Below are 21,989 nucleotides of genomic sequence, written 5' to 3'. Positions count from 1 at the left end.
ATTAAGAAAGAATACTATCCATATAGCCATAGGGTAAGAAGAGTAGGTATTATAATAGGGCTTACCCATGTAGTAAGATGCTACTCTTGTATTGGTAATAGGAAGTTAGCACAACTATCTTTCACACTCAAATTCTAATCCCAAACTGCCTTTCTCAGTCTTCTGCTGTAAACCTAAATAATCTTGGCTTCATCACAGTCAAGAAAGTGATTTAAGGTCAAGTAAGCTTGTTTCAGTATTTACAACTGTTCTCAAAGTAGGTAATAGAGTAAAATATATCATCACTGATTAGCAACAGTGTACTTATAACTTGGCAATATTTATGTAGGAAAAATAGTTATAGGCTAATATTCTTTATTTCTTTTTAAAATTTATTTATTTGACGGAGAGAGCCAGAGACCACAGTGGGGGTAAACAGTAAAGAGAGCAGGAGAAGCAGGGTCCCTGCTGAGCAGAGAGCCTGATACAGGGCTCGATCCCAGGATTCTGGGATCATGACCTGAGCTGAAGGCATCCGTTTAACCTACTGAGCCACCCAGGTGCCCAGCTAATACTCTTGTCAGTTTGGATGGCTGTATAGGCATGGAAGTGACTTAATCTGTAGCTGGTTGGTCACTGTCCTTATTTATCCATATGCTGATTTAGACTTTGTCTTAATACTATAAATTTGTTTTCTACCTCCCAGCTTTTCCTTTCCACTATCTTTTCCTTGTGTGCAAACTGATTAATGCTAATAGAGAAAATGGGTAGAAACTTCCACTCTAGATATAATCGGTCCTTCATAGTTTTTTTTTTTTTTTTTAAGATTTTATTTATTAATTTGACAGAGTAGGCACACAGCAGGGGGAGCAACAGGGAGAGGGAGAAGCACAGAGCCCCAATGTGGGGCTCATTCCTAGCACTCTGGGATCATGACCTGAGCTGAAGGCAGATGCTTAACAACTGAGCCACCCAGGTGCCCCAGTCCTTCAAACTTCTGTTAAAGATTTGATTCTGTCTTAAAGGTTTCATGGGGAGAGAGAAACTACCTCATTACCTTTTCTATCACCCTGTGTAAGAAGTACCTAGAGGCAAACAGACTACACTAAGGTGTCTCCTGGAAGCCTCTTGAGTGTAAGCTTTAATCTCTCAAGTAACAACTCAAGCATAAGATTCCAAAACTTTTTGGAGAAGGCTTTATAAGGGGAATCTTCTGTAGAATTTGAGTAGGTCCCATTTATCACACTATTCAAATCATCAGTGAAGCGAACTGTTTGTAATCCATGTGATTATTTTAATAGTTAAGATAGTTCATGGCACTATACAAAAAGCAATATCATGTACATTAAAGCTGATGGCAGATTGTATGTATGAGTTCCACAAACAATGAATTTAAATCATCTGTTCTCATTTGATTGCTAAGCATATTAACAGAGAGCAATACAGTATTAAAATATATCATCCTCAGTAAATTAATCTTCACTTAGAAAATCTGATTGTGTACAGATAAAAAATAGCTTTTAGAACTTTCATTTAAAAATACAAACTTTATGAAAATTTTAAGAATTTTTAGAGTGGGAACTATAAAAGTCAATGCTAAAGAAAATTCTACTTTCAGATAACCTGTATCTTAAAATATTATGAAAAATATTCTTTATTCTGAAAACAATGTCAGGAAAAGAATACCTGAGTTCCTCTAAAACCACTAGTTTTAGTTACCCAATTAACATTTTGATAACATTAATGAGAAAACATTCACAATTTAACACTGCAATCACCTGTCAAATAATTAGGACAGAATAAATCTTCCATATGCATTAGGCTGAACATTACTTATATATTTCTTAAAACATAAGGCTCTCTCTTTTAATCTTTTGATAAATTTGACTACACACTTAAATCTTACTATAATAACCTAAAACCGTTTGAAGCCATGTTCCTTAACTTCTAGTCCTGAAAACCCATTTGAATGTCTTTATCAATAGTCATTGTAACCAAACGAAATTAGTGTTTTGTGGCCTTCATAGTTTATACAACTTAATATATTTGAAGGTGGAATGAAGTGGCTCCATCTTTCCATTTGTTTATATGGTCTGAGATCACAGTTCGGCACAGTGGACACGTTTTCTCTCTGTTAAACCATAAGGTAATGCATTCTTCACAAAATATATGCTGTAAGGGAATTAAAATTAGACTTTATACTTGATAACATTTTAATTTAAAATCATCACATTGCAGAGAATCATACTCTATAGCTGAAAAGAATTTTGGAGAGCACCAGTCCCTTCATTTTACAAATAAGAAAACAAAGTACATTAAAAAACACAAAGCAGTGTCAATAGTAGAGCCAATAGTATTCTTCTGACTATTCATTTAGTGACCTTTAATAAAATATATGCTATTCCTAGACGATAGCTTTAAGTATAATGACTTCACAGCTTAATAAAGTCTTTGAGAGTAACTGCCATAAAGTATAAGAAAGGGCCTTACATACATTCCTCTCCATACAAATCATTAGACCATAAGGGATAAGATTTAACTAATCTACCAAACCTCTGATTACAGGTAAGAAATTACTAGTATGTGGCCTGAATGCTACTTTAGGCTAAACACTGTAGATTTTTCCTTTCAACTAAATAAATATCACTTGTAACTCAGAGAAGGTACTGTATTTGGTATGCTTAAAATATATACTTACCTGACAGATCAGCAGAATGGGTTTTTGAAATTCAGCTTGACATATTGAACAAATGTCATCCACATCTGAACACTGTCTCTTGCTGGCAGTCACTCCGTAACTCTAGGAAGAAAAAAGTTCTGTTCATCTACAAATCTTTTTCTTTCCTGTTACTCAAATACATAGGTGATGCTGTATTTCTCAAATCTCCCTGGAACTGGGCATTTGAAGACTCTCCTGAAGGGGGCAAACATTTCAAAACTGAACTTTGTATGCAGAACCATGTCTGGATGGACTACATGCATCCAGGTGAAATTAAATACATAACAGGATCTTGGAAGACTCTTAGATGTATTAATAATAATGATGAAAATGCTATAAATCCAACTGGTTTAAGAGATTAAGCCATCTGAAATATAACTATTAAAAAATCAATATTCATGTATTATGTGTATTACCAAATAGCCCACTTATTACCTATGGCATTGGTTCAAAACAGTCCATTCAAAGCTTGGCAGGCTGAATGTAACTCATGTAGAGATAGCTTTTAAAATAGATTTCTGTGCTCCACACTGGAGACTGACTCACTAGGTCCAGACATACAGGGATGTGACCCAGGAATCTAACTTTTGAAAGTTCTCTAAGTGAACTGAAAATGAAGAAGGTTTGGGGACCACTGAAGAGTGTCCTTTTACTAAATCTAAAAATAAGTTGACGGTCATCCTTAATTACCACTAAAGTTAGAGAAGACTTACTACTAGGAAAAAAATAAAATTTTACAAAAGAACTGGAATTGCAAAATGTTGCGGGGCAGAGTTATACTGTCAAAACAGACTGAATGATAACACTATTCTTTGAATTTCCTTTTCTCCTAAAGTCCTTAACATTTTTGATCTCTTTAAAACCTTAATAACTTCCTCACCAAACTGAGTAGAATATAGTCATTAACTAGACAGGACAAAATGTTGCCAATAAGATCACCTTTTTGTAGAAATAATGAGGAAAAGGTGGCTGAAGAGAGTTAAGAATAACCAAGTTCAGTCATGGTAATGAGAGCAAAGCATGACCTGACTCAACCTGAGGCTATGATCTAAACTTATGTTACTAAATACTGTGAGTTAATAAAATCAAACAAAGACTCAAAGAATAAAAATATTTAAAAACAGGATTTTTTTTTTTTTTAGTCTGGTCATATTAAAGATTCCAGAAACAAACTGGAACACTGATGAATGATCCTGATGCCGATTTCCCTTCATTAAAGTGTCATTTAGCAGAGTGCACTGCAGATACATAAGCATAAGCTGACAAACTTTTAAAATAGCACTCCTGGGAAGCCTGGGTGTCAGTCAGTTAATCATCACACTTGGTTTTGGGTCAGGTTGTGATCTCAGGGCTGCAGAGATAGGGCCTGCCTTGGGGGGCTTGAGCACAGTCTACTTGAGAGTTTCTCTCTCTCCCTCTCCCCCTGTACCTCCCATTTCCTCTCTTTCTCTCTCAAACAAATAAATAAACCTTAAAAAAAAGCACTCCTGTCTGGCATTTTGCAGACTCCCTTTAGGTGAAGACTTATTTTGATGGTGGTTGCCATTTCCCTGGCAAAGTTAAGGATTGTGTAGATGCATGCATTCATGAGAGACTCAAGAGTGAATCAGAGAGTATCAAAGACTGATTTCTCTTTATGCCTCACAGAGAGTGACTATCAAAGTATTTCAGCACAAGCCTTACTAAATTATAGTAAAATGGTTGATACTCATATAATCAATTCAATAAACTTCATCTAAGCAGAACTCTCAATTTTAATACACCTATCTGAAGAATGAAGTCTGAATAGGATGCAGCAAAACTTATTAGTAGCTCTAGGGGCATGTGGCTGGCTCAGCTGGTGGTAGAGTATGTGAATCTTCATCTTGAGCTTGGGAGTTCAAGCCCCACACTGGGCATAGAGCTTGCTTTAAAAAAAATAAGATTACTAGCTCTGTCTAGCCAAAAACTGTCCATATCTGAGTACTGATAACCTTTAAGACTATGAAATAGCAAATGAGCCTTTCTCTGCAACATATAACATCAGTGGAATCACATAATAATCAAGTTTATAACTGACACTAGAGTTTCCATATATTGTTAAACTCCACATTATGAACTTATTGGTATATATAGAATTGACTTGGGGAAATTTTTCCAGTAAGAAGATTTGAAAGGACATTTTTGGTAATGAGCTTTTCTTGTATACACAATAAATTATAATGAGAGCATTACAGGAGCTAAAGAGTTAATGGAAGTATACAAAGCCACCATTTGTGAAAAAAATGTTTTTTAATTTAAAAATTTTTTAAAAATAATTTTAAAATATTAAAATTTATTTTAAAATTTCAAAAAAAGATTTATATATTTATGTATTTTTAGAGAGCATGTGTGAGAAGGGTGCTGAGGGAGGAGGGACAAGGGGAGAGGGAGAGAATCCCAAGCAGACCTCCTGCTGAGTGCAGAGCCAAACTCAGGGCTTGATTTCATGACCTGGCTGAAACCAAGAGTTGGATGCTCAACCGACTGAGCCACCCAGGCACCCCATGTGAATTTTCCAAAAAGGAACCATAAAAGTTCATGACAAGATCCTTAAGGGAATGTATATAAACCCTTATGTCAAGTGATCTGAAGGGAATGTATATAAACCCTTATGTCAAGTGATCTGAAGTGGCACATTCAAAAATATAAGCATCACATCAACTATCAGGTGGTTGTCAACATTCCAGTCAAGAAACTTATCACAGAAATAAAACTGAAATTATTACCATATCTCTATGTGCCAAAGTACTAAAAAAGCACGTAATTATGAAATCCACACATTTTTTAAGAAGCAATCTCTATACCCAATGTCAGACGTGAATTCACTACCCAAAATCAAGAATCACATGCTCTACCGACTGAGCCAACCAGGTGTCCTATCAATCCATACTTGTAACATTTATAAACTAAAACATTTTTATAATGAAGAAAGGTAAAAAAAAGGTGTTTTTTTCTTTAACTGATAAAAAGTACTTACTGGTCGTTTAAAAAATATTCGCAAAACCCGTCGGAAAGTTCTCAGATGTCCAAAAAAGTCCAAAAGCTGAAAAAGGAAATAAGAGAAAATTCTTGAATTCAAAGAACCCTGTCTGTTAAACCCAGAGATCAAAGCTAAATTCCCATAATCTCAAATACTGATATTAATGTAATGCTCATTGCATATTCATTTCATTCTAAATATATTTAAAATTCAGTTATGTAATATCTTATCAATGTATAGGTTTAAGCCAACATTTTTTTCCCCCAAGACTTTGAGAGGGAGGGAGGGAGAGAAAGAACGAGTAGGTGGGAGGAACAGGGGGAGAGAGAGAAGCAGACCCCTGGCTGAGCAGGGAGCCCGATGCAGGGCTTGATCGCAGGACCAGTGATCATGACCTGAGCCAAAGGCAGTTGCTTAACCAAATAAGCCACCTAGGCACCCCTGTACTTAAGATTTTTTGAAGTTTCATATTAATTTGAGGGCAACCGGACAGTATACCAGTTCAATAATTTTGTGTATGGACAGATACTAACTACTTTTGGGGATAGGTATGTTCTACTCTACCCATGCTATGTGGAGGTCCACTCCCCCAATTAAATCTGAGAACTACTGGATTAAGATAAAGATAAATAATTCCATTTTTTTTTAAAGTAGATACAGAACCTGCCATTACTTCAAACTAGTGATATAAGCTATAAAACAGTTAAAGACAAAAGCAATAGTATGTAAAATCTATAATCATCACATGAATCATTATACAATGAGAAGATTTATAACATTACCTACTTTTATTTATTTATTTAAGATTTTATTTATTTATTTGGTGGCGGGGGAGAGCACAAGCAGGGGAAGGAGCAGAGGGAGAGGGAGAAGCAGACTTCCTTGCTGAGCAGGGAGCCTGACGTGGGGCTTGATCCCAGGGCCTGGGATCATGACCTGAGCCACCCGGATGCCCCATGTTACCTACTTTTAGTATGAGGTAGAGTAAAGCCAGCAATATCCCAAGACTTCGTCTGGTTACATTACCAAACTCCCCATAGCTTATAAGGTAACGAAACCAAACTGGTATGGGAACAAAAGTTCGGTAATACTGACATGATTCTTCTAAAAGCATGTACCAGTAACCCTAAAAAGGAAAGGAAAGAAAAAAACAGCTACACAAGCTACTTATACATAGCATAAATATTTCATACTGGACTGAAATAATCACGAGTACTGGACACAATATACAAATCTCCATAATGATAATGGTTATGATTGGCAACCTCGTTCTCATAATTATTGAGTGATTTGTTTCTAAAGAATTTCTAAAGAATGACATAGTGAAAAATTTTTACGTATACTATTAAGTAAAATTTACATTTTTGCTGATTACACAAATTTATATTTAAGTTTTTACTGAATATGAGGAAAACACTGAATACAGTCAGTTATCAGTTATTAATTGATAAAGCCCTGGAGGAGAAGAGAAGTACAAATCTAAATTTTGTTTTTCTATGTGTGATGTGGAGAATGATTTTTAGATTATTCTGAAGCAAATATAATTCTGATTTTATTGGACTAGATTAATATTTGGGTTCAAGATTTGAGCAAATGGTTGCCAGTCTGAAGTAATACAGATAATTTAAATTAGATTATTTAGGAAACTGAAAAGTTATGAAAGAGTCATTTCAACAAAGACTAAATAGCATTGGTGTGGTTTGCTAACATTTTCTCAATAAGCCATGTTAGTTTCTTACCTTGGATTTAAAAGGCATGATGAAAGAAGGCATCAGCAAAATAAGGCATTTTAAGCCCATGAAAAGGAATTTCAGAATGAAGTCTGTAATTCCAACAATCCAAAGTACTTCCCAGAAGCTTGAATTGTCCAAGGTAGGATTTAAGAAAATTAAGCTACCAAAAGAAAAACATCAACACTTAACCAAAGCAACATACAAAGGTCAAGTTTTGATAGGGGTTTTAAATTTGCTACCAAATATTTTACTTTAATTTGATGTGTAAAAAATGTGAGTTTGGCAAGATGTCAGAGTTCATGTAAATAGAGTAGAAAATCATTTTGCTTAAAGAGACTTTTCAAATGTTTACATTTCAAATGTTTCCTCCATAGAATAAAGAAAAAGTCTTCCTAGCATGTTGGAAAGCTAGCCTGTAATCTAAAAAATTCACTAAACACTAGATATCTGCTATTGTCTTCTCAACCAATCCCAATCAAGGGTCCATTCCCTCCTTTCCACTGAATTGCTTTAGCCAAGATCACCAATTCCTTCTGTCTTGCTAAACTCAAAGGCCACTTCTCATTTTCCACCTTCCCTCTCTGAATTACTTCTTCCTAGACTTCTAACATCACACTCTTCTAGTTCTCATTATGTGATGGATGGTTCCTTAAATCTCCTTTACTCCTCCTCCTCTATAGGGATGTGCAGTCCTGCCCCCTTTCCTGTCTACATTTTCTGTCCCTCATTAGTCTTGAAGAGTTCTATAGTTTTTAAATATCAGCCACATGCTGGATACCACCAAAATTTATAGCCCTAACCTTGACTCTAAGCTCATGACATATAGCTATAATCTCTTTAACAGTTCTACATGATCTCACCAACTTAACATGTCCAAAGCAAAATCAGTTCCTTCCCCAGTCTTTGCCAGCCCCATAAATGGTACCACCATCCAGCCAGTTGCTAAGACTAAGTCTTAGGTGTCATCTTTTATTCTTAACCCCCTTCCTACCTACCCAATGCAATCTGAGTGGTATTGTTTCCCCCTAGAAACTATATCCTAGATTGTAACATCTCTCCAGCTCTACTGAAGCCAAAACTTCTAATTACCTGATTAGAGCCAAAAATTCAAAACATTTCCATCTGACATGGAAATTTAACTACTGTCCTTTACTAAGTCTTTGCCTTGTTTCTAGAAATAGATCACATGTTCTCACCACACACACATAACTAAAGTAGGTGATGGATGTTAACTAGCTTGATTGTGTAATCGTTTCATAATGTATACATATCAAAACATCATGTTGTATTATCTTATACATATAAAATTTCTGTCAAAACTAAATAAAAATTTAAAAAGACCACCAGAAACAACTGAATGGTATTCAATACTATTGATTATATAAGTAAAAATTTAAGTATCAAAAATTAAATAGCACCTCTAAGCCAAGGCACTGATATATAAATCTGAATGAGTCACTTAGACCTCTTAATTTTGGAAGGAAAGGAATAAGTAAAAATTGAACTCTAACAATAATTATATACAAGTTAAGATATATGCAAAGTGCTATGGAATAAATGATTACATAAAAAATGTGATTGTGTATTTGGACCTCAAATTACCTGTAATAAAGTGACTGAGAATGAAAGGTGTAATATAAAAGAACAGAAGATCCTGCTAAGAATACCAGTAACCAAGCACACTGAATCTTTGAGCACCTTTCCTGAAAAATAAACAATTTTATAATTTGTTACTATGAATTATGCCAGAATTATGTCATTAAACTATTTTAATTAATGACTATTTTTATTAACTTAGAACATTTTAATAGATTAATCTTAATAAAAATATTGTTAAATTATACATCAGCACACTCTTAGTGAACAAAACAGAACTCATAAATTTTTAAAATACAAGTTTCCTCACTGTATTAAAACATTACCCACATTACCTAGGTTTCAAAGAAACCCAAACTTCTACAAGCTAACATAAAGGACCTGTCCAAGTACAAACTTTATCTCTGCAAAGGTATTTTTGCCCATTTTTGCCTTCCTGACAAAACAGAACTTTAAAAATGCATTTATCAGGATTTGTAAGTATAATTTTCAAAATTTTCAAAGAATTCAGTAAGATTTTAACAAGGTGATTTGTTATTAGTATCACTTAGATTTTTTAAAAAAGATTTTATGTATTTATTTGACAGAGCGAGCACAAGCAGGGGTAGGAGCAGAGGGAGAGGGAGAAGCAGGCTCCCTGCTTCTATAGGATCATGACCGGAGCCAAAGGCAGGCAGACACTTAACTGACTGAGCCACCCAGGCACCCCTTAATTAAATTGTTTTAAGGAAAGATTTTATTTATTTAAGAGAGAGAGAGCATGAGGTGCAGGGAGGGGGAGCGGAAAGGGACAAGCAGCAGCCTGCCCACTGAGCTCAGAGACTGACAGAGGCTTGGTCTCACAAACCCTGAGCCACAATCAAGAGTAGGATGCTTAACCGATTGAGCTATCCAGGCGCCCCTTAAAATTGTTTTATATGTTTAATTAAAAGTTTCAGGGGCACCTGGGTGGCTCAGTTAGTTGAGTGTCTGCCTTTGGCTCAGGTCCTGATCCTGGAGTCCTATATCAGGCTCCCTGCTCAGTGGGAAGCTTGCTTCTCCCTCTTCCACTCTCCCTGCTTGTGTTCCCTCTCTCGCTGTCTCTCTCTCTGTCAAATAAATAAAATCTATAAAAGTTTTACCTATTTTAAACCCTGAATTACATTTTTATTGTTTGATAGGTTCTAACTACAAACATCCAGGTCAGAATGCATGATCCTTTACAGAGATACAGCCCTTCAAAGTTGCTTTAAGGTGAAATTTTATAAACTAATCCTATTTTCCCCAATAGTTTATATGACTAATAATTTGTCATTTGTGTTATGGAAAAACTATTTGGGTTTAATTATCTTTAAATAAGAGAGACCTAAACAGTTTAATACCTATTTGATGTATATTTTTTATTTAACTATTTTAAAATTTTATAGGGCAACAGCTAAAGTTTTTAATGATATTATATAGTTTGGTCAAATTACTCAAAATATGAGGACACTTGACAAATCAGATCAAATAGTGAATTCTAAATCTTTTAATCCTATTAAGTTTTTCTATCAGGGACTCAACATACAAAGAAAATAAAGTGAAACAATGTAGTGTTAGGACAGATCATTTAGATAACAAAATTTAATATATCATGGATGCTATAACATGTCTATTTAAATTTTCAAGAAAACTATCTTAATTCCTATTTCTCTCAAAAGCGAGTATATAATTAATTCTACAGAGAGAAACATTTAATGTTTTTTTCAGTTATTTGTTATACTTACTCTTAGAAAAACCTGATTTACAATGCTTTTGTTTGCATACATAAAAGTTGTAAGCAGCCCAATTCCAAGAGAAATTCCTGTTAGGAAATAAGTTCCAGTTAATTGAACGGAAAAAAAAAATCCAAGAGCTAACACAATGACATTAATTTAAAGGAAACATATATAATTTTAAAAGCTAACAAAATACAAAGCTTCAAGTAGATTACCAATAAAGAAGTAAAATTAACTGACAATGAAACAATTCAATGTTTTATTATACTCTACCTGTTATATGCTGCATAACAAGTTTGACACCCAGAATCAAAATATATGGAAGACTTCTGTGTAACCACTTGAAGAGATAGCGGAATTCTGAGAAGGAGCTACTACCATGATCTCCAGCCTCTGTGGCAGTATCATCGGGCTGCCTTGCTTCATTGTGGGAATGACTCCGTGAGCGGCTATGTATACATCCATGGGTACAGCTATGGACACCTGACCTTATATTTCTGGAGGTTGGATTTTCAGCATATTCTTTAGGTATGGAGTTTATCTGGATATGAACATCTCCTGAATGAAGACAAGAACCTTCTCCTGTCAATTTTGTATGGACACATTGGGAGACTGAGGCATCCTCACTGCCTGCAGCTCCTGGAGGGCTGTGCAGTTGGCTACAGTTGGCTTGCATGACCCTTGAGTACTTTTCCTGTGATCCAGATTTCTTTGTTTCAGGGCTCTATCTCCTAAAAATCAAAGAGCAGAAAATATTCTAAGTGAACAGTTAAATACAGACAAATACTTCTCGTAGGAATCCTTTATTCTAAAGGCCAATAGTCACAGTTGATGAATTATCTTCAGGTTATCTATCACTTGTTACTAGACTCATCCCCCTTCCCTTAATGCAAAGGCTGTACCCAAACTATTTTTTAGGGAACATCTGGTACAAAAAAAAATTAGTTTCAGGTGCCTTCTCTAATGACAGAAGGAAAGCACAAAATAGTCAAAGTATGAGTGCCCAGCAGATGTTAATAATGTATGAATACTCATTCATACTTGAATACATCAGTACATTTACTCAGCCCGAATGGAGCAGTTTCATCTCTGATGGAGATTCTACATTCCATAAAAGTCAGACTGTATTTTTTAATGCTTAGAAAGGCTAGGAAGAAAAAAAATTAAATTTTACTGCCTTTTAAAGTATCATGGAAAACTGATAATAAACACATTTCACTTAGGTAACTGACAAATTTCGTTTTATGCTGAAATAGCTTTCCCAAGGCTTAAAAGCTTTCTAATAACTACTTCCAAGAGTATTACCGTCCCCCATAAAAGAAAGCGACCCAAATACCTTTAAAATAGGTAGACTTGGGGAGTCGCCATGTAATTGCTAGGTAACTCTTTACTCTGAGTAAGGATAGTTAATATAGTCTGCCTATTAAAAATGTCATCATCTTTGGGGACGTGGGGGTTGGGGGTGGGAAGAACAACAGACACTGGCAGGGAAGGATCCCTAAATGACCAGTGTGGGCAGAAAGATGCTAGAGAGTCAATCCCAGCTGACTGAACGCAGAGCCTTATCCCAGACTGCTGGTAGGAGAAAACAGGGTTAACGACAGGGCATGTTCTGTCATTCTATTTCATTACTAAGTCTGAATTTTTTTTTTTTTCAGTTACTGTACGGCGGTGTGATTTTTAATGCCTTCAAAGTCTTTCACCAATGCTCCCAACGCCACAGGTGCTATTTATTCCCTCAAACCTCCGAAGACCAACGTTGAACGAGACAGTTTCTGTATCTTTTTCCATAAATAAAAACGTAGAACCTTCCCACTTTCCTCCAAACACATGCAAGAAAGGGGACGAAAAAATTAAAAGCAAACGCACGCAACTCTTCCGGAATCCCCAGGACTCAGTTTTCCACCCACGTTCGAGCTTCGAGTGCCCCATTTATTTCCACCTCCAACCCCGCCACCCCGCCCAAGCCCCATTCGCCGCGGTCCCCGGCCTCCGCCCGCTTCTCCCAGGCCTGACCTCTCATGACGAAGAGTGAACGGAGGCCTCGGCAGCGAGCGCAGCAACAGCGGAAGACCCCGCCGCGAGGCCTTCAATCAAGGCCATCACCTTCAAACCCCATTACCGGCAACTCCGGCCCAGCTCGGCGGCGGCGGCGGCGCGCGCGCTCCCCGGACGTCCTCACGCGCGCGTGCGCTGCCCGCCGCGTGCCCGCCCCCGCGCAGCGCGCAGAGCGACAGGAGGCGCCTGGGAATCCGGCAGCCGTGAGGCCGCGTGGGGTTGGTACCTGTGGCTAGTAGTGGGCTGCGCCTGAAGACCGCCGATATAGGCGTCTGCATTAAACCACAAGCCGGCGTCTCTGTGTGCGTATATACGTGTAATCCGCCACAAGCCTCAGAGATCTGGACATTTTGAGTTAAAAATGTTTCGGTTCCGGTAGCCTGCCCTCGGAGGAGAGACCTGATGTTGGGGGTTGTCTGAGGCCGGCCCCGGCTCGTCCCGAAGGATCCTGGGCACCTGCCCTGTGGAGGCTGCCCATCCCCCTGGTCTCGCTTCACGCCGGTCTCCTGGGACCCGAGTTAGAGATGCCACGTCAGCTACGGGCTCGGCCAGTCTCTGAAAGAGCTGGACGGAGCGAGAGCGTTCCGGTGTTCGCGTTTGCGTTTCTCGAGCTTAACCCCTGACCGAGTTGTGGCTGGGTGGTGAAGTTTTAACTGAAATGGAAAGGCTTTTCGTTATGATGCTACAGTTGGCGCGCTGTGAGCTAGACCCTACCAAAACTTCAGGGAGGAGAAGCTAAGAGAAGTCGGAGAGAGAGTTGGTGGCAGAAGTAGATGTTAAATTTAAAAACCCTATTTTGTATGGAATATAGGGAACTGTGCTGTCTTCTTTTTAAGTCCTAAAATGATAAGCTTATTAGGAAAAATCTTAAAAGAAACAACCCCGCCTCTTGATTCCTGGTGAAAATGTATTTTAAACGGTACTAAATGTATTCCATGAATCTTCCGCCATCCCGCACAATTACCATAAGCCTTTCCACTCTGAACTGCAAGCCTTTTACCTTTAATTTATAGAAATTGACGTCAAGTAAATAACTCTTAATAGTCTTTCTACAGTACTGAATTAAATTGATGTCAGGTAAATAACTCTTAATAGTCTTCCTACAGTATTGAATTAAATATTCCATGCCCTGTGGGGCTGCACTTACTTGGTAAGGGGTTTTCTTTCTTCATTAGAGACAATAAATTTTCATATATAGGCTAGGAGTTGACTATGTTGTGGAATGAGATACTTTGTCTTTATATTGGTCACTACCTGACTTAGAACCATTCACAGTTTTGCCCAAATTAGTTTAGTTGTGTGTACTTTCTGAGGCTTTTTAATCATGAAGTTGTTTGCACTTTATTTTCTCCTGTATCAGAGTACAACTGAGCACACCGTTTATCCTTGGTTAACCAATTTGAGGCTGTACTTAAGTCAGATTAGTTCTATCACCAAACTCTTTCGCTTGCTTAGAGAGGAACTCTCCTCCCCACATCCCCACATCCACCCCCTAATTGTATTAGATCTGCTTCACACTGTTAAGATATTGGGCTTTTTAAAAAAAATTATTATTATTATTATTTTTTATTTATTTAACAGAGAGAGATCACAAGTAGGTGGAGAGGCAAGCTGGGGGGGGGGGGGAGTAGGATCCCTGCTCAGCAGAGAGCCCGATGCAGGGCTCAATCCCAGGACCCTGGGACCATGACCTGAGCCGAAGGCAGAGGCTTAACCCACTGAGCCACCCAGGCGCCCCAAGATATTGGGCTTTTAATTTATTTTTCTAATATTAATAGGTCTCCATGAGCTTGATTAACATAATTTCTTGCTGACAGATTCTGGGTCAGTAAGGCTGTCTTAGTCCATTGGGGCTGCAAAGTCACTGACTAGGTAGCTCATAAACAACAAATTTATTTCTCACACTTCAGGAGCTGAAGAAGTTTACCATCAAAGTGCTGGCAGATTTGGTGTCTGGTGAGTACCTGTTTCCTTGAATATGTTTCATATTCTTGCTATGTCCTTCTATGGTGGAAGGGTGGAGGAAACTCTTTGGAATCTCATTCATAAGGGCTGTGCCCTCATGACCTAATCACCTAATGACCTAATCATCTCCACCTCCTAATAACATCACACTGGACTTTAGGATTTAGTGTATGAATTTTGTAGGGAACACAAATATTAGGACCATAGCAAAGGCCAGGCTCTGGACTGTAGTGAGTTTTTGAAGGAGACATATTTTTGTATATATCCTTTCATTCCACCTACAACACGGATTTTTTTTTTTTTAAGATTTTATTTGTTTATTTGACAGACACAGCGAGAGAGGGAACACAAGCAGGGGGAGTAGGAGAGAGAGAGAAGCAAGCTTCCTGCTGAGCAGGGAGCCCAATGTGGGGCTGGATCCCAGGATCCTAGGATCATGACCTGAGTCGAAGGCAAACGCTTAACTGAGCCACCCGGGTGCCCCTACAACGTGAATATTTTTATTTTAAACTTTAAAAGTTATGGTGATTTAAGAAAACAGAAAGAAGAGAGTCTCATGTAATTTAGCTATGGTTATAATGAGGCATCAGTCTTTTAGTACATTGATAATTTTAATACATTAGGTACATTTAAATTTTATTACATTTTTATATCTCACTGTAATGTTTAAATTCTTATTTTAACACATTCATAACACACTGCAGGTATATTAATTAGTACATATTCAGAATTTGCTAGTATGCTTGGAACTGCAATCCACTCAAACAACTTGACGAAAAGTAACATTTGAAGAAGAGTACTGAGGTGATGACAAGATTTGACAGTGACAGACTTATCTGATACATTTTCTTTCCACTGGCAACTAGAATGTAGAAATAGGTATTTTAATTGATTAATTCAAACAGCATTTGCTGAGTACTAAATGTCAAGAATTGTACTAGATGTTGAAGAGGTAGACATTAAAAAAACACAGTCCTCCCACAGTCTCCAAACAAATAATTGTAGTGTATTGGAATAAACACTATAATTGAAGGTTGCATGAGATGCAATGGAAACAAGAACAGGAGCATTTAACTTTGTCAGGAAGGAACTGCTTCATTAAATTTGTGGTATTTGAGATGAATCTTGAAGAATATGTCAAAATTTGCCAGGGCACAAGCAGTAAATGGATGGGCATTTCAGATAAAAATAACATTAGGTGGAAAGGCATGTTATTGAACATAATGGCCCTTTAAAGGAATTTTTTTGTTTGTTTCTGAAACAGTAGGGTGCATATGAGGGAATAGTAAGAATACATATGGGCTAGAAAATGAAAGATTTTGTGGGTCTCATCTAGGGATTTATTCCATAGTTTATTCTAATGGCCAAAGGAAAGCTATTTAGTTTTAAGCGGCAGAGTTTTGTGACAAGATTTGCATTTTCCAGAAAATTCACATGCTGATAGCTTATAGTAATACAAGCTCAGTTAAGAGAGTATTACAATAGAGATGAGAAGACCTTGAACTCCTCAGTAAAATGGGATTCATGAGATTGGAGGAGATAAATAAATAGGATTAAGTCTGATAATTGTTGCAGTTATGCCCTTCTTCTCAAGCCATTTGGTCATACCCTTCGGTAATCCCCTCCCAGACTGACTGACTCATGTGGCTTGCTTTGGCCATTGAGATGATAGCAGTTATAATTCAGTGGAGACTCGAAAAATGTTTGCATGTTGTGACTTGCCCTTTTACAGCTGATAATTCTTTGGCCACCATATAATCAAATCAGGCTTTGCCTCCTCTAGCAGCACTTGGAGAGAGGCACCAAGTGTCCCAACCATCTCAGCCTTCCCAGTTGAGGCCCCAGACGTATGTGTGAGGTCATCCTAGACCACCCAGCCCCAAATGAATGGTTCAGACCAGAAGAATCCGCTAGTCAACCCACAGAATCACAGGAAATATTAAATATTTCCTTTTAAACCTTCAGATTTGGAGCAGTTTGTTTCATAACAAAAGTTAACCTATTTTCTAAGTGACCCAAGTAGATTTGGAGTTGGAAGAAGTCTAAGGTGAATCTCTCTTTTGTAACTTGGGTGGATGGATAAGTCAGTTTTGAAAAGCTATGAATATTAGAACAAGTAAATTGGTGGTATTACTTAAAGATAATGGGAAATACATACACATAGATACACATACATATAAACATATATGTATGTGTATATATATAATATTTTTTATACTATCTTTTTTCCTTTTTTTTTTTTAAGGATTTTATTTAGTTATTTGACAGAGATCACAAGTAGGCTGAGAGACAGGCAGAGAGAGAGGAGGAAGCAGGCTCCTTGCTGAACAGAGAGGCTGATGCGGGGCTCAGTCCCAGGACCCTGGGATCATGACCTGAGCCAAAGGCAGAGGCTTTAACCCACTGAGCCATCCAGGCACCCCTATCTATCTATCTATCTATCTATCTAATATTTTTAAGTAGTTTCTACACCCAGCATGGGACTTGAACTTACAACCCTGAGATCAAGGGTTGCATGCACCAGCGACTGAGCCAGCCAGGTGCCCTGGAAACATGTATTTTTAAAGACCAGTTTTAGAGGGATAATAAATTCAGTTGTGGAAATAGTCTTAGGAGTTGAGTTCCTGGGACATACAAGTGAAGATATCCAGTTGGCAGTTTCATATAAAGATCTGGAGATCATAAATTGTGGCTTTGAATGACATTGCCAGTTTCTCATTAGTTTTGGGGATTTTTGTAAATTCTTTCATACTTTGTATTTAGTGTTGTTTGTCAAGAGAGATAGCCTTTTCCCTTCCAAGCTCTACGTCATTTATTTTTTATTGTGTTGGTTTGAACTGTTGTTCAAAATGTTGAATACGAATGGTGAGAGTAGATGTCCTTGCCTTGTTCCTGTTTCAGGGAAAAAAACATTCAGTCTTACACTATTATATTACCTATAGTTTTTCTTTTGTAGATGTCATTTTTCAGGTTAGGTAAATTCCTTTCTAAGATTACTAAGTTTTTATCACGGGTAGATCTTAATTCTGTCAAATGCTTTTCCTGTCTTTTTGGAGAAATCATACAGTTTTTCTTTTTAGTCTATTAATATGGTGAATTATGTCAGGTAGTCTTTTTTTTTTTAAAGATTTTATTTATTTATTAATTTGACAGACAGAGATCATAAGTAGGCAGAGAGGCAGGCAGAGAGAGAGGAGGAGGAAGCAGGCTCCCCACTGAGCAGAGAACCCGATGTGGGACTCGATCCCAGGACCCTGGGACCCGTGGGTCGTGGGAGCACACAGTCTTCGTCAGAGATTTAATCAGGCTTGATTCCACTGATAATCACTTTAGCACAGGCGGTCAGTCTGACCAAGGCTATGGGTCTAAGGATGAACTTAGGAAGGATGATGCGGAAATTCACATGCCCGAAGAACAAGCAACAAGAGACGTGATACCCAAAATGAAAGTGCACACAGAAGAAGTGTGTGATGTCTCTGCTGTTGGTGCGAAACATTCCCAAGCTGGTACAGAGCCACAGAGTCCCACCGAGCCTCCTGCATGGGGTGGCAGTATTGTGAAAGTTCCGTCCGGGATATTTGACCTCACTGGCAGGAGGAGCAGCACTGGTAGTACATCCAGTGTGCCGTTTGCTACTCAGGATCCAGGTGAAGAGGCAGTCTTCGGTGAAGTTACTAACCCCAAGAAGAATGGTGACAGAGGAGATAAAAGACAAAAGCATTTTCCAGAGAAGAGTTGTAGTTTCAGTTCTGAAAGTCGAGCGGGAATGTTGCTTAAGAAGAGCAGCTTGGATTTGAATTCAAGTGAAGCGGCTATTATGATGGGAGCAGATGCCAAGATTCTCACAGCAGCATTGACCTGTCCTAAGACCTCTGCACTCCGAGCTGCAAGCACCCATAGCTTTGACAGTGTTGGTTGTCATCTGGGTGATACCAGGACCCGATTGTCTGAGAGCACTTGGGATTCAGAGCACAGATCTTCCTCAGTTTTAGAGATGCTGGAGGAAAGCCAAGAGCTCCTGGAACCTGTGGTTGATGACAGTGTAGCTCAGACTCCTGTGGAAAAGGATGCAGGTGACAGTCTACACAGCGATGGTGACAGTAATCAGCCCAGAGACTCAAAAGTAGGATCCAGAGATGTCATGAATAAGAGAAGTAGTTTATATGGGGTTGTTAAAGCTGTTGAGAGGGAGGATGTTGAAACTGGACTAGATCCTTTGTCTCTTTTGGCCACTGAAGGTACAGGAGAAAAAACTCCAGATTCCGAAGATAAGATGTCTTCCCCAGGCATTGCACGTAATCTGGCTGATGAAATCGAAAGCTATATGAACCTGAAGAGCCCCCTGGGCAGCAAGTCTTCCAGTATGGAATTACACGGAGAGGGAAGCAGAGAGTCTGGTCCAGCCAGTGCGTTTACTCGCCCTTTAGAGAGGAGATCAAGCCTGCCTCTAGAGCAGGGTCCAGCAGCACAGGAAGATCCCGAAAGTGAAAAGAGCTCCCCAGCAGAATCCAGGTCTAAAACTCTCACCGGGCGTTTCAGGCAGCAGACGCCGTCTCGCAGCCAGAAAGAACGTTCAGCTTTATCAGCCCTTGTGCGCTCTTCACCACATGGCTCACTGGGTTCTGTGGTAAATTCTTTGTCAGGGCTGAAGCTAGATAATATACTCTCAGGACCCAAGATAGATGTCCTAAAATCTGGTATGAAACAAGCAGCAACAGTAGCCAGTAAGATGTGGGTAGCCGTAGCGTCTGCCTACAGCTACTCGGATGATGAGGAGGAAACAAACAGAGATTACAGCTTCCCAGCTGGCCTGGAAGACCATATTTTGGGGGAGAACGTGTCACCTAACATGAATATTGCAGGGTTGGTTCCCAGTGAACTTACCCAGAGCAACACAAGCCTTGGCAGTAGCAGCAGCAGTGGAGATGCAGGAAAACTGCAGTACTCAACAGGTGAACCTACATTTCCAAGAAACATAAAAGGGCAGGACTGTGAAAAATCAGATCACGGTTCTTCTCAAAACACCAGCATGTCTAGCATCTATCAGAATTGTGCAATGGAGGTTTTGATGTCAAGTTGTTCCCAGTGCAGAGCTTGTAGCGCTTTAGTTTATGATGAAGAAATTATGGCTGGATGGACAGCAGATGACTCAAATTTGAATACCACCTGTCCATTCTGTAAAAGCAACTTCTTGCCTCTTCTCAACATAGAATTTAAAGACTTGAGAGGCTCTGCAAGCTTTTTCCTGAAACCAAGTACCTCTGGTGACAGTTTACAAAGCGGCAGCATTCCATTGGCTAGTGAACCTTCAGAGCACAAACCTGTATCTCGTTCAGCAGAACCTGACTTGATCAACTTTATGGATTTCCCAAAGGAAAACCAGACCGTAACTGAAGAAACCATCTCTGCAACTGAATCAAGTGATGAAATAAAGAGAGCCAGTGGAGAAGTCCAAACTATGAAAATTTCACCTGCGCCTAATAGTTTTTCAAAGCGAAATGTATCTTTGACTCGAAGTCACAGTGTTGGAGGTCCCTTGCAAAATATTGACTTTTCCCAGCGACCGTTTCATGGCATTTCAACAGTCAGTCTCCCAAACAGTCTGCAGGAAGTTGTGGATCCTTTAGGAAAAAGACCCAATCCTCCCCCTGTTTCTGTGCCGTACTTGAGTCCTCTAGTGCTTCGTAAAGAACTTGAATCTTTGCTAGAAAATGAAGGTGATCAAGTGATTCACACATCCTCTTTCATCAATCAACATCCGATCATTTTCTGGAACCTCGTTTGGTATTTCAGACGTTTGGACCTTCCTAGTAACTTGCCAGGACTCATCCTCACATCTGAACACTGTAATGGGGGTGTACAGCTTCCGCTGTCATCTCTGTCCCAGGATAGCAAACTTGTGTATATTCAGCTATTATGGGATAATATCAACCTTCATCAGGAGCCGGGCGAACCTTTGTACGTCTCATGGAGGAATTTTAATTTTATTTAAGGGCGCCTGGGTGGCTCAGTGGGTTAAAGCCTCTGCCTTCGGCTCAGGTTATGATTCCAGGGTCCTGGGATGGAGCCCCGCATCGGACTCTCTGCTCAGCAGGGAGCCTGCTTCCTCCTCTCTCTCTGCCTGCCTCTCTGCCTCCTTGTGATCTCTGTCTTTCAAATAAATAAATAAAATCTATTTTATTTATTTATATATCCTGGGACTCTGGGATCATGACCTGAACCAAAGGCAGTTGCTTAACCAACTGAACCACCAGGTGCCCAGAGTTGCTATTTCTTTAGTTACTTTCCTACCTCTCTTGAAATGCATAAGTGTTTCAAAATATTTTATAATTTGTGATGGCAATAAAATTTAGAGTTCTCAAACCCACGACCCACGACCCGAGCCGAAGGCAGAGGCTTTAACCCACTGAGCCACCCAGGCGCCCCTGTCAGTTAGTTTTTAAAAGTTGAATCAGCCTTGCATTTACAGGTTAAAACGCATTGGGTGGTAGTATATTATCCTTTTCATGTGTTGCATATTATTTACAAATGTTTTGTGGTGGATTTTGCATCTGTGTTTATGGGAGATATTGCCTTTCTTATAATGTATTTATCTGGCTTTGATAACAGGGTTGTGCTCCTGAATTGGAAATGTTTCCCCTCCTTCTATTTTCAAAGAAGATTGTATGGAATTAGTATTATTTCTTTACGATTTGGTAGATTTGCCAGTGAACCTACTTGGAAAAAAATTTTCTTTATGGACAGGTTTTAAACTACAAATTTAATTTTTTTAATGGATATAGAATTATTCAGGTTATATATTTCTTCCTGAGTGAGCTTTGGTAATTTGTTATGGATGAATTGGCCTAAAGGTGTGTGTAATACTCTCTTAAATATCTGTAGTGTCTGCGATGATGTTACCCTCACATTCCTGATTTTGGTAATTTGTGTCTCTTTTTTTCCTAGTATGGCTAGAAGTTTATAGATTTTGTTAGTATTTTCCTTTATTTTGTTTTATTTTATTTATTTTCGAGAGAGAGATGAGAGTACCAGAACGAGAAGAAAGGGGAGGAGGGAGAGAGGCACAAGGGGAGGGAAAGGGAATGGGAACGGGAGAGAACTCAGGTAGACCTTGTGCTGAGCGTGGAGCCTGACCCCACAACCCTGAGATCATGACCTGAGCCAATATAAGTTCAGTGCTTAACCAGCGGAGCCACTGAGGC

General features: G+C 38.7%; 2 protein-coding genes and 1 pseudogene across 5 annotated transcripts in view; 2 read left to right on the top strand and 1 right to left on the bottom strand.

The window, feature by feature from the left end:
- RPS6KB1 (ribosomal protein S6 kinase B1) overlaps positions 1 to 21,989 on the top strand; it is a 71,069-nt gene that overhangs the window by 39,611 nt on the left and 9,469 nt on the right. The window contains exons 15-16 of one of the 2 annotated variants that reach the window (XR_014304632.1): positions 2,843 to 2,965; positions 14,733 to 14,778. Coding sequence is in view for 1 of the 2 variants with exons in the window: in XM_082705914.1 (XP_082562040.1) it covers positions 2,843 to 2,846 (4 nt within the window). In the remaining variant the exon portion in view is untranslated. Of the gene's footprint in view, positions 1 to 2,842; positions 3,092 to 14,732; positions 14,779 to 21,989 lie in introns of those variants that run through there. The other variant, XM_082705914.1, reaches the window with a different exon arrangement.
- Positions 1,253 to 13,375, bottom strand: RNFT1 (ring finger protein, transmembrane 1). Of its 2 annotated transcripts, none has more exons than XM_082705943.1 (9): positions 13,049 to 13,375; positions 11,038 to 11,495; positions 10,774 to 10,850; positions 9,035 to 9,135; positions 7,439 to 7,592; positions 6,667 to 6,825; positions 5,697 to 5,762; positions 2,678 to 2,779; positions 1,253 to 2,151 (listed from the first exon to the last, which is right to left on the bottom strand). In XM_082705943.1, the coding sequence occupies exons 2-9, from the start codon at positions 11,438 to 11,440 to the stop codon at positions 2,017 to 2,019; spliced, it is 1,197 nt and encodes a 398-aa protein (XP_082562069.1). In that variant the 5' UTR covers positions 11,441 to 11,495; positions 13,049 to 13,375; the 3' UTR covers positions 1,253 to 2,016. The 2 variants fall into 2 exon arrangements, with proteins under 2 accessions (XP_082562069.1, XP_082562068.1); XM_082705942.1 differs by lacking the exon at positions 13,049 to 13,375 and adding an exon at positions 12,781 to 12,949.
- LOC309852242 (DENN domain-containing protein 4C pseudogene) lies at positions 12,786 to 20,779 on the top strand (annotated as a pseudogene). The gene is made up of 3 exons: positions 12,786 to 13,057; positions 13,202 to 13,409; positions 18,038 to 20,779. The product of its transcript is annotated as a DENN domain-containing protein 4C pseudogene (transcript).

This window comes from Mustela nivalis (assembly GCF_964662115.1).
Source record: "Mustela nivalis genome assembly, chromosome: 17".
NCBI classification, from domain to species: Eukaryota; Metazoa; Chordata; class Mammalia; order Carnivora; family Mustelidae; genus Mustela; species Mustela nivalis.
This window is presented reverse-complemented; position numbering and strand designations above follow the sequence as displayed.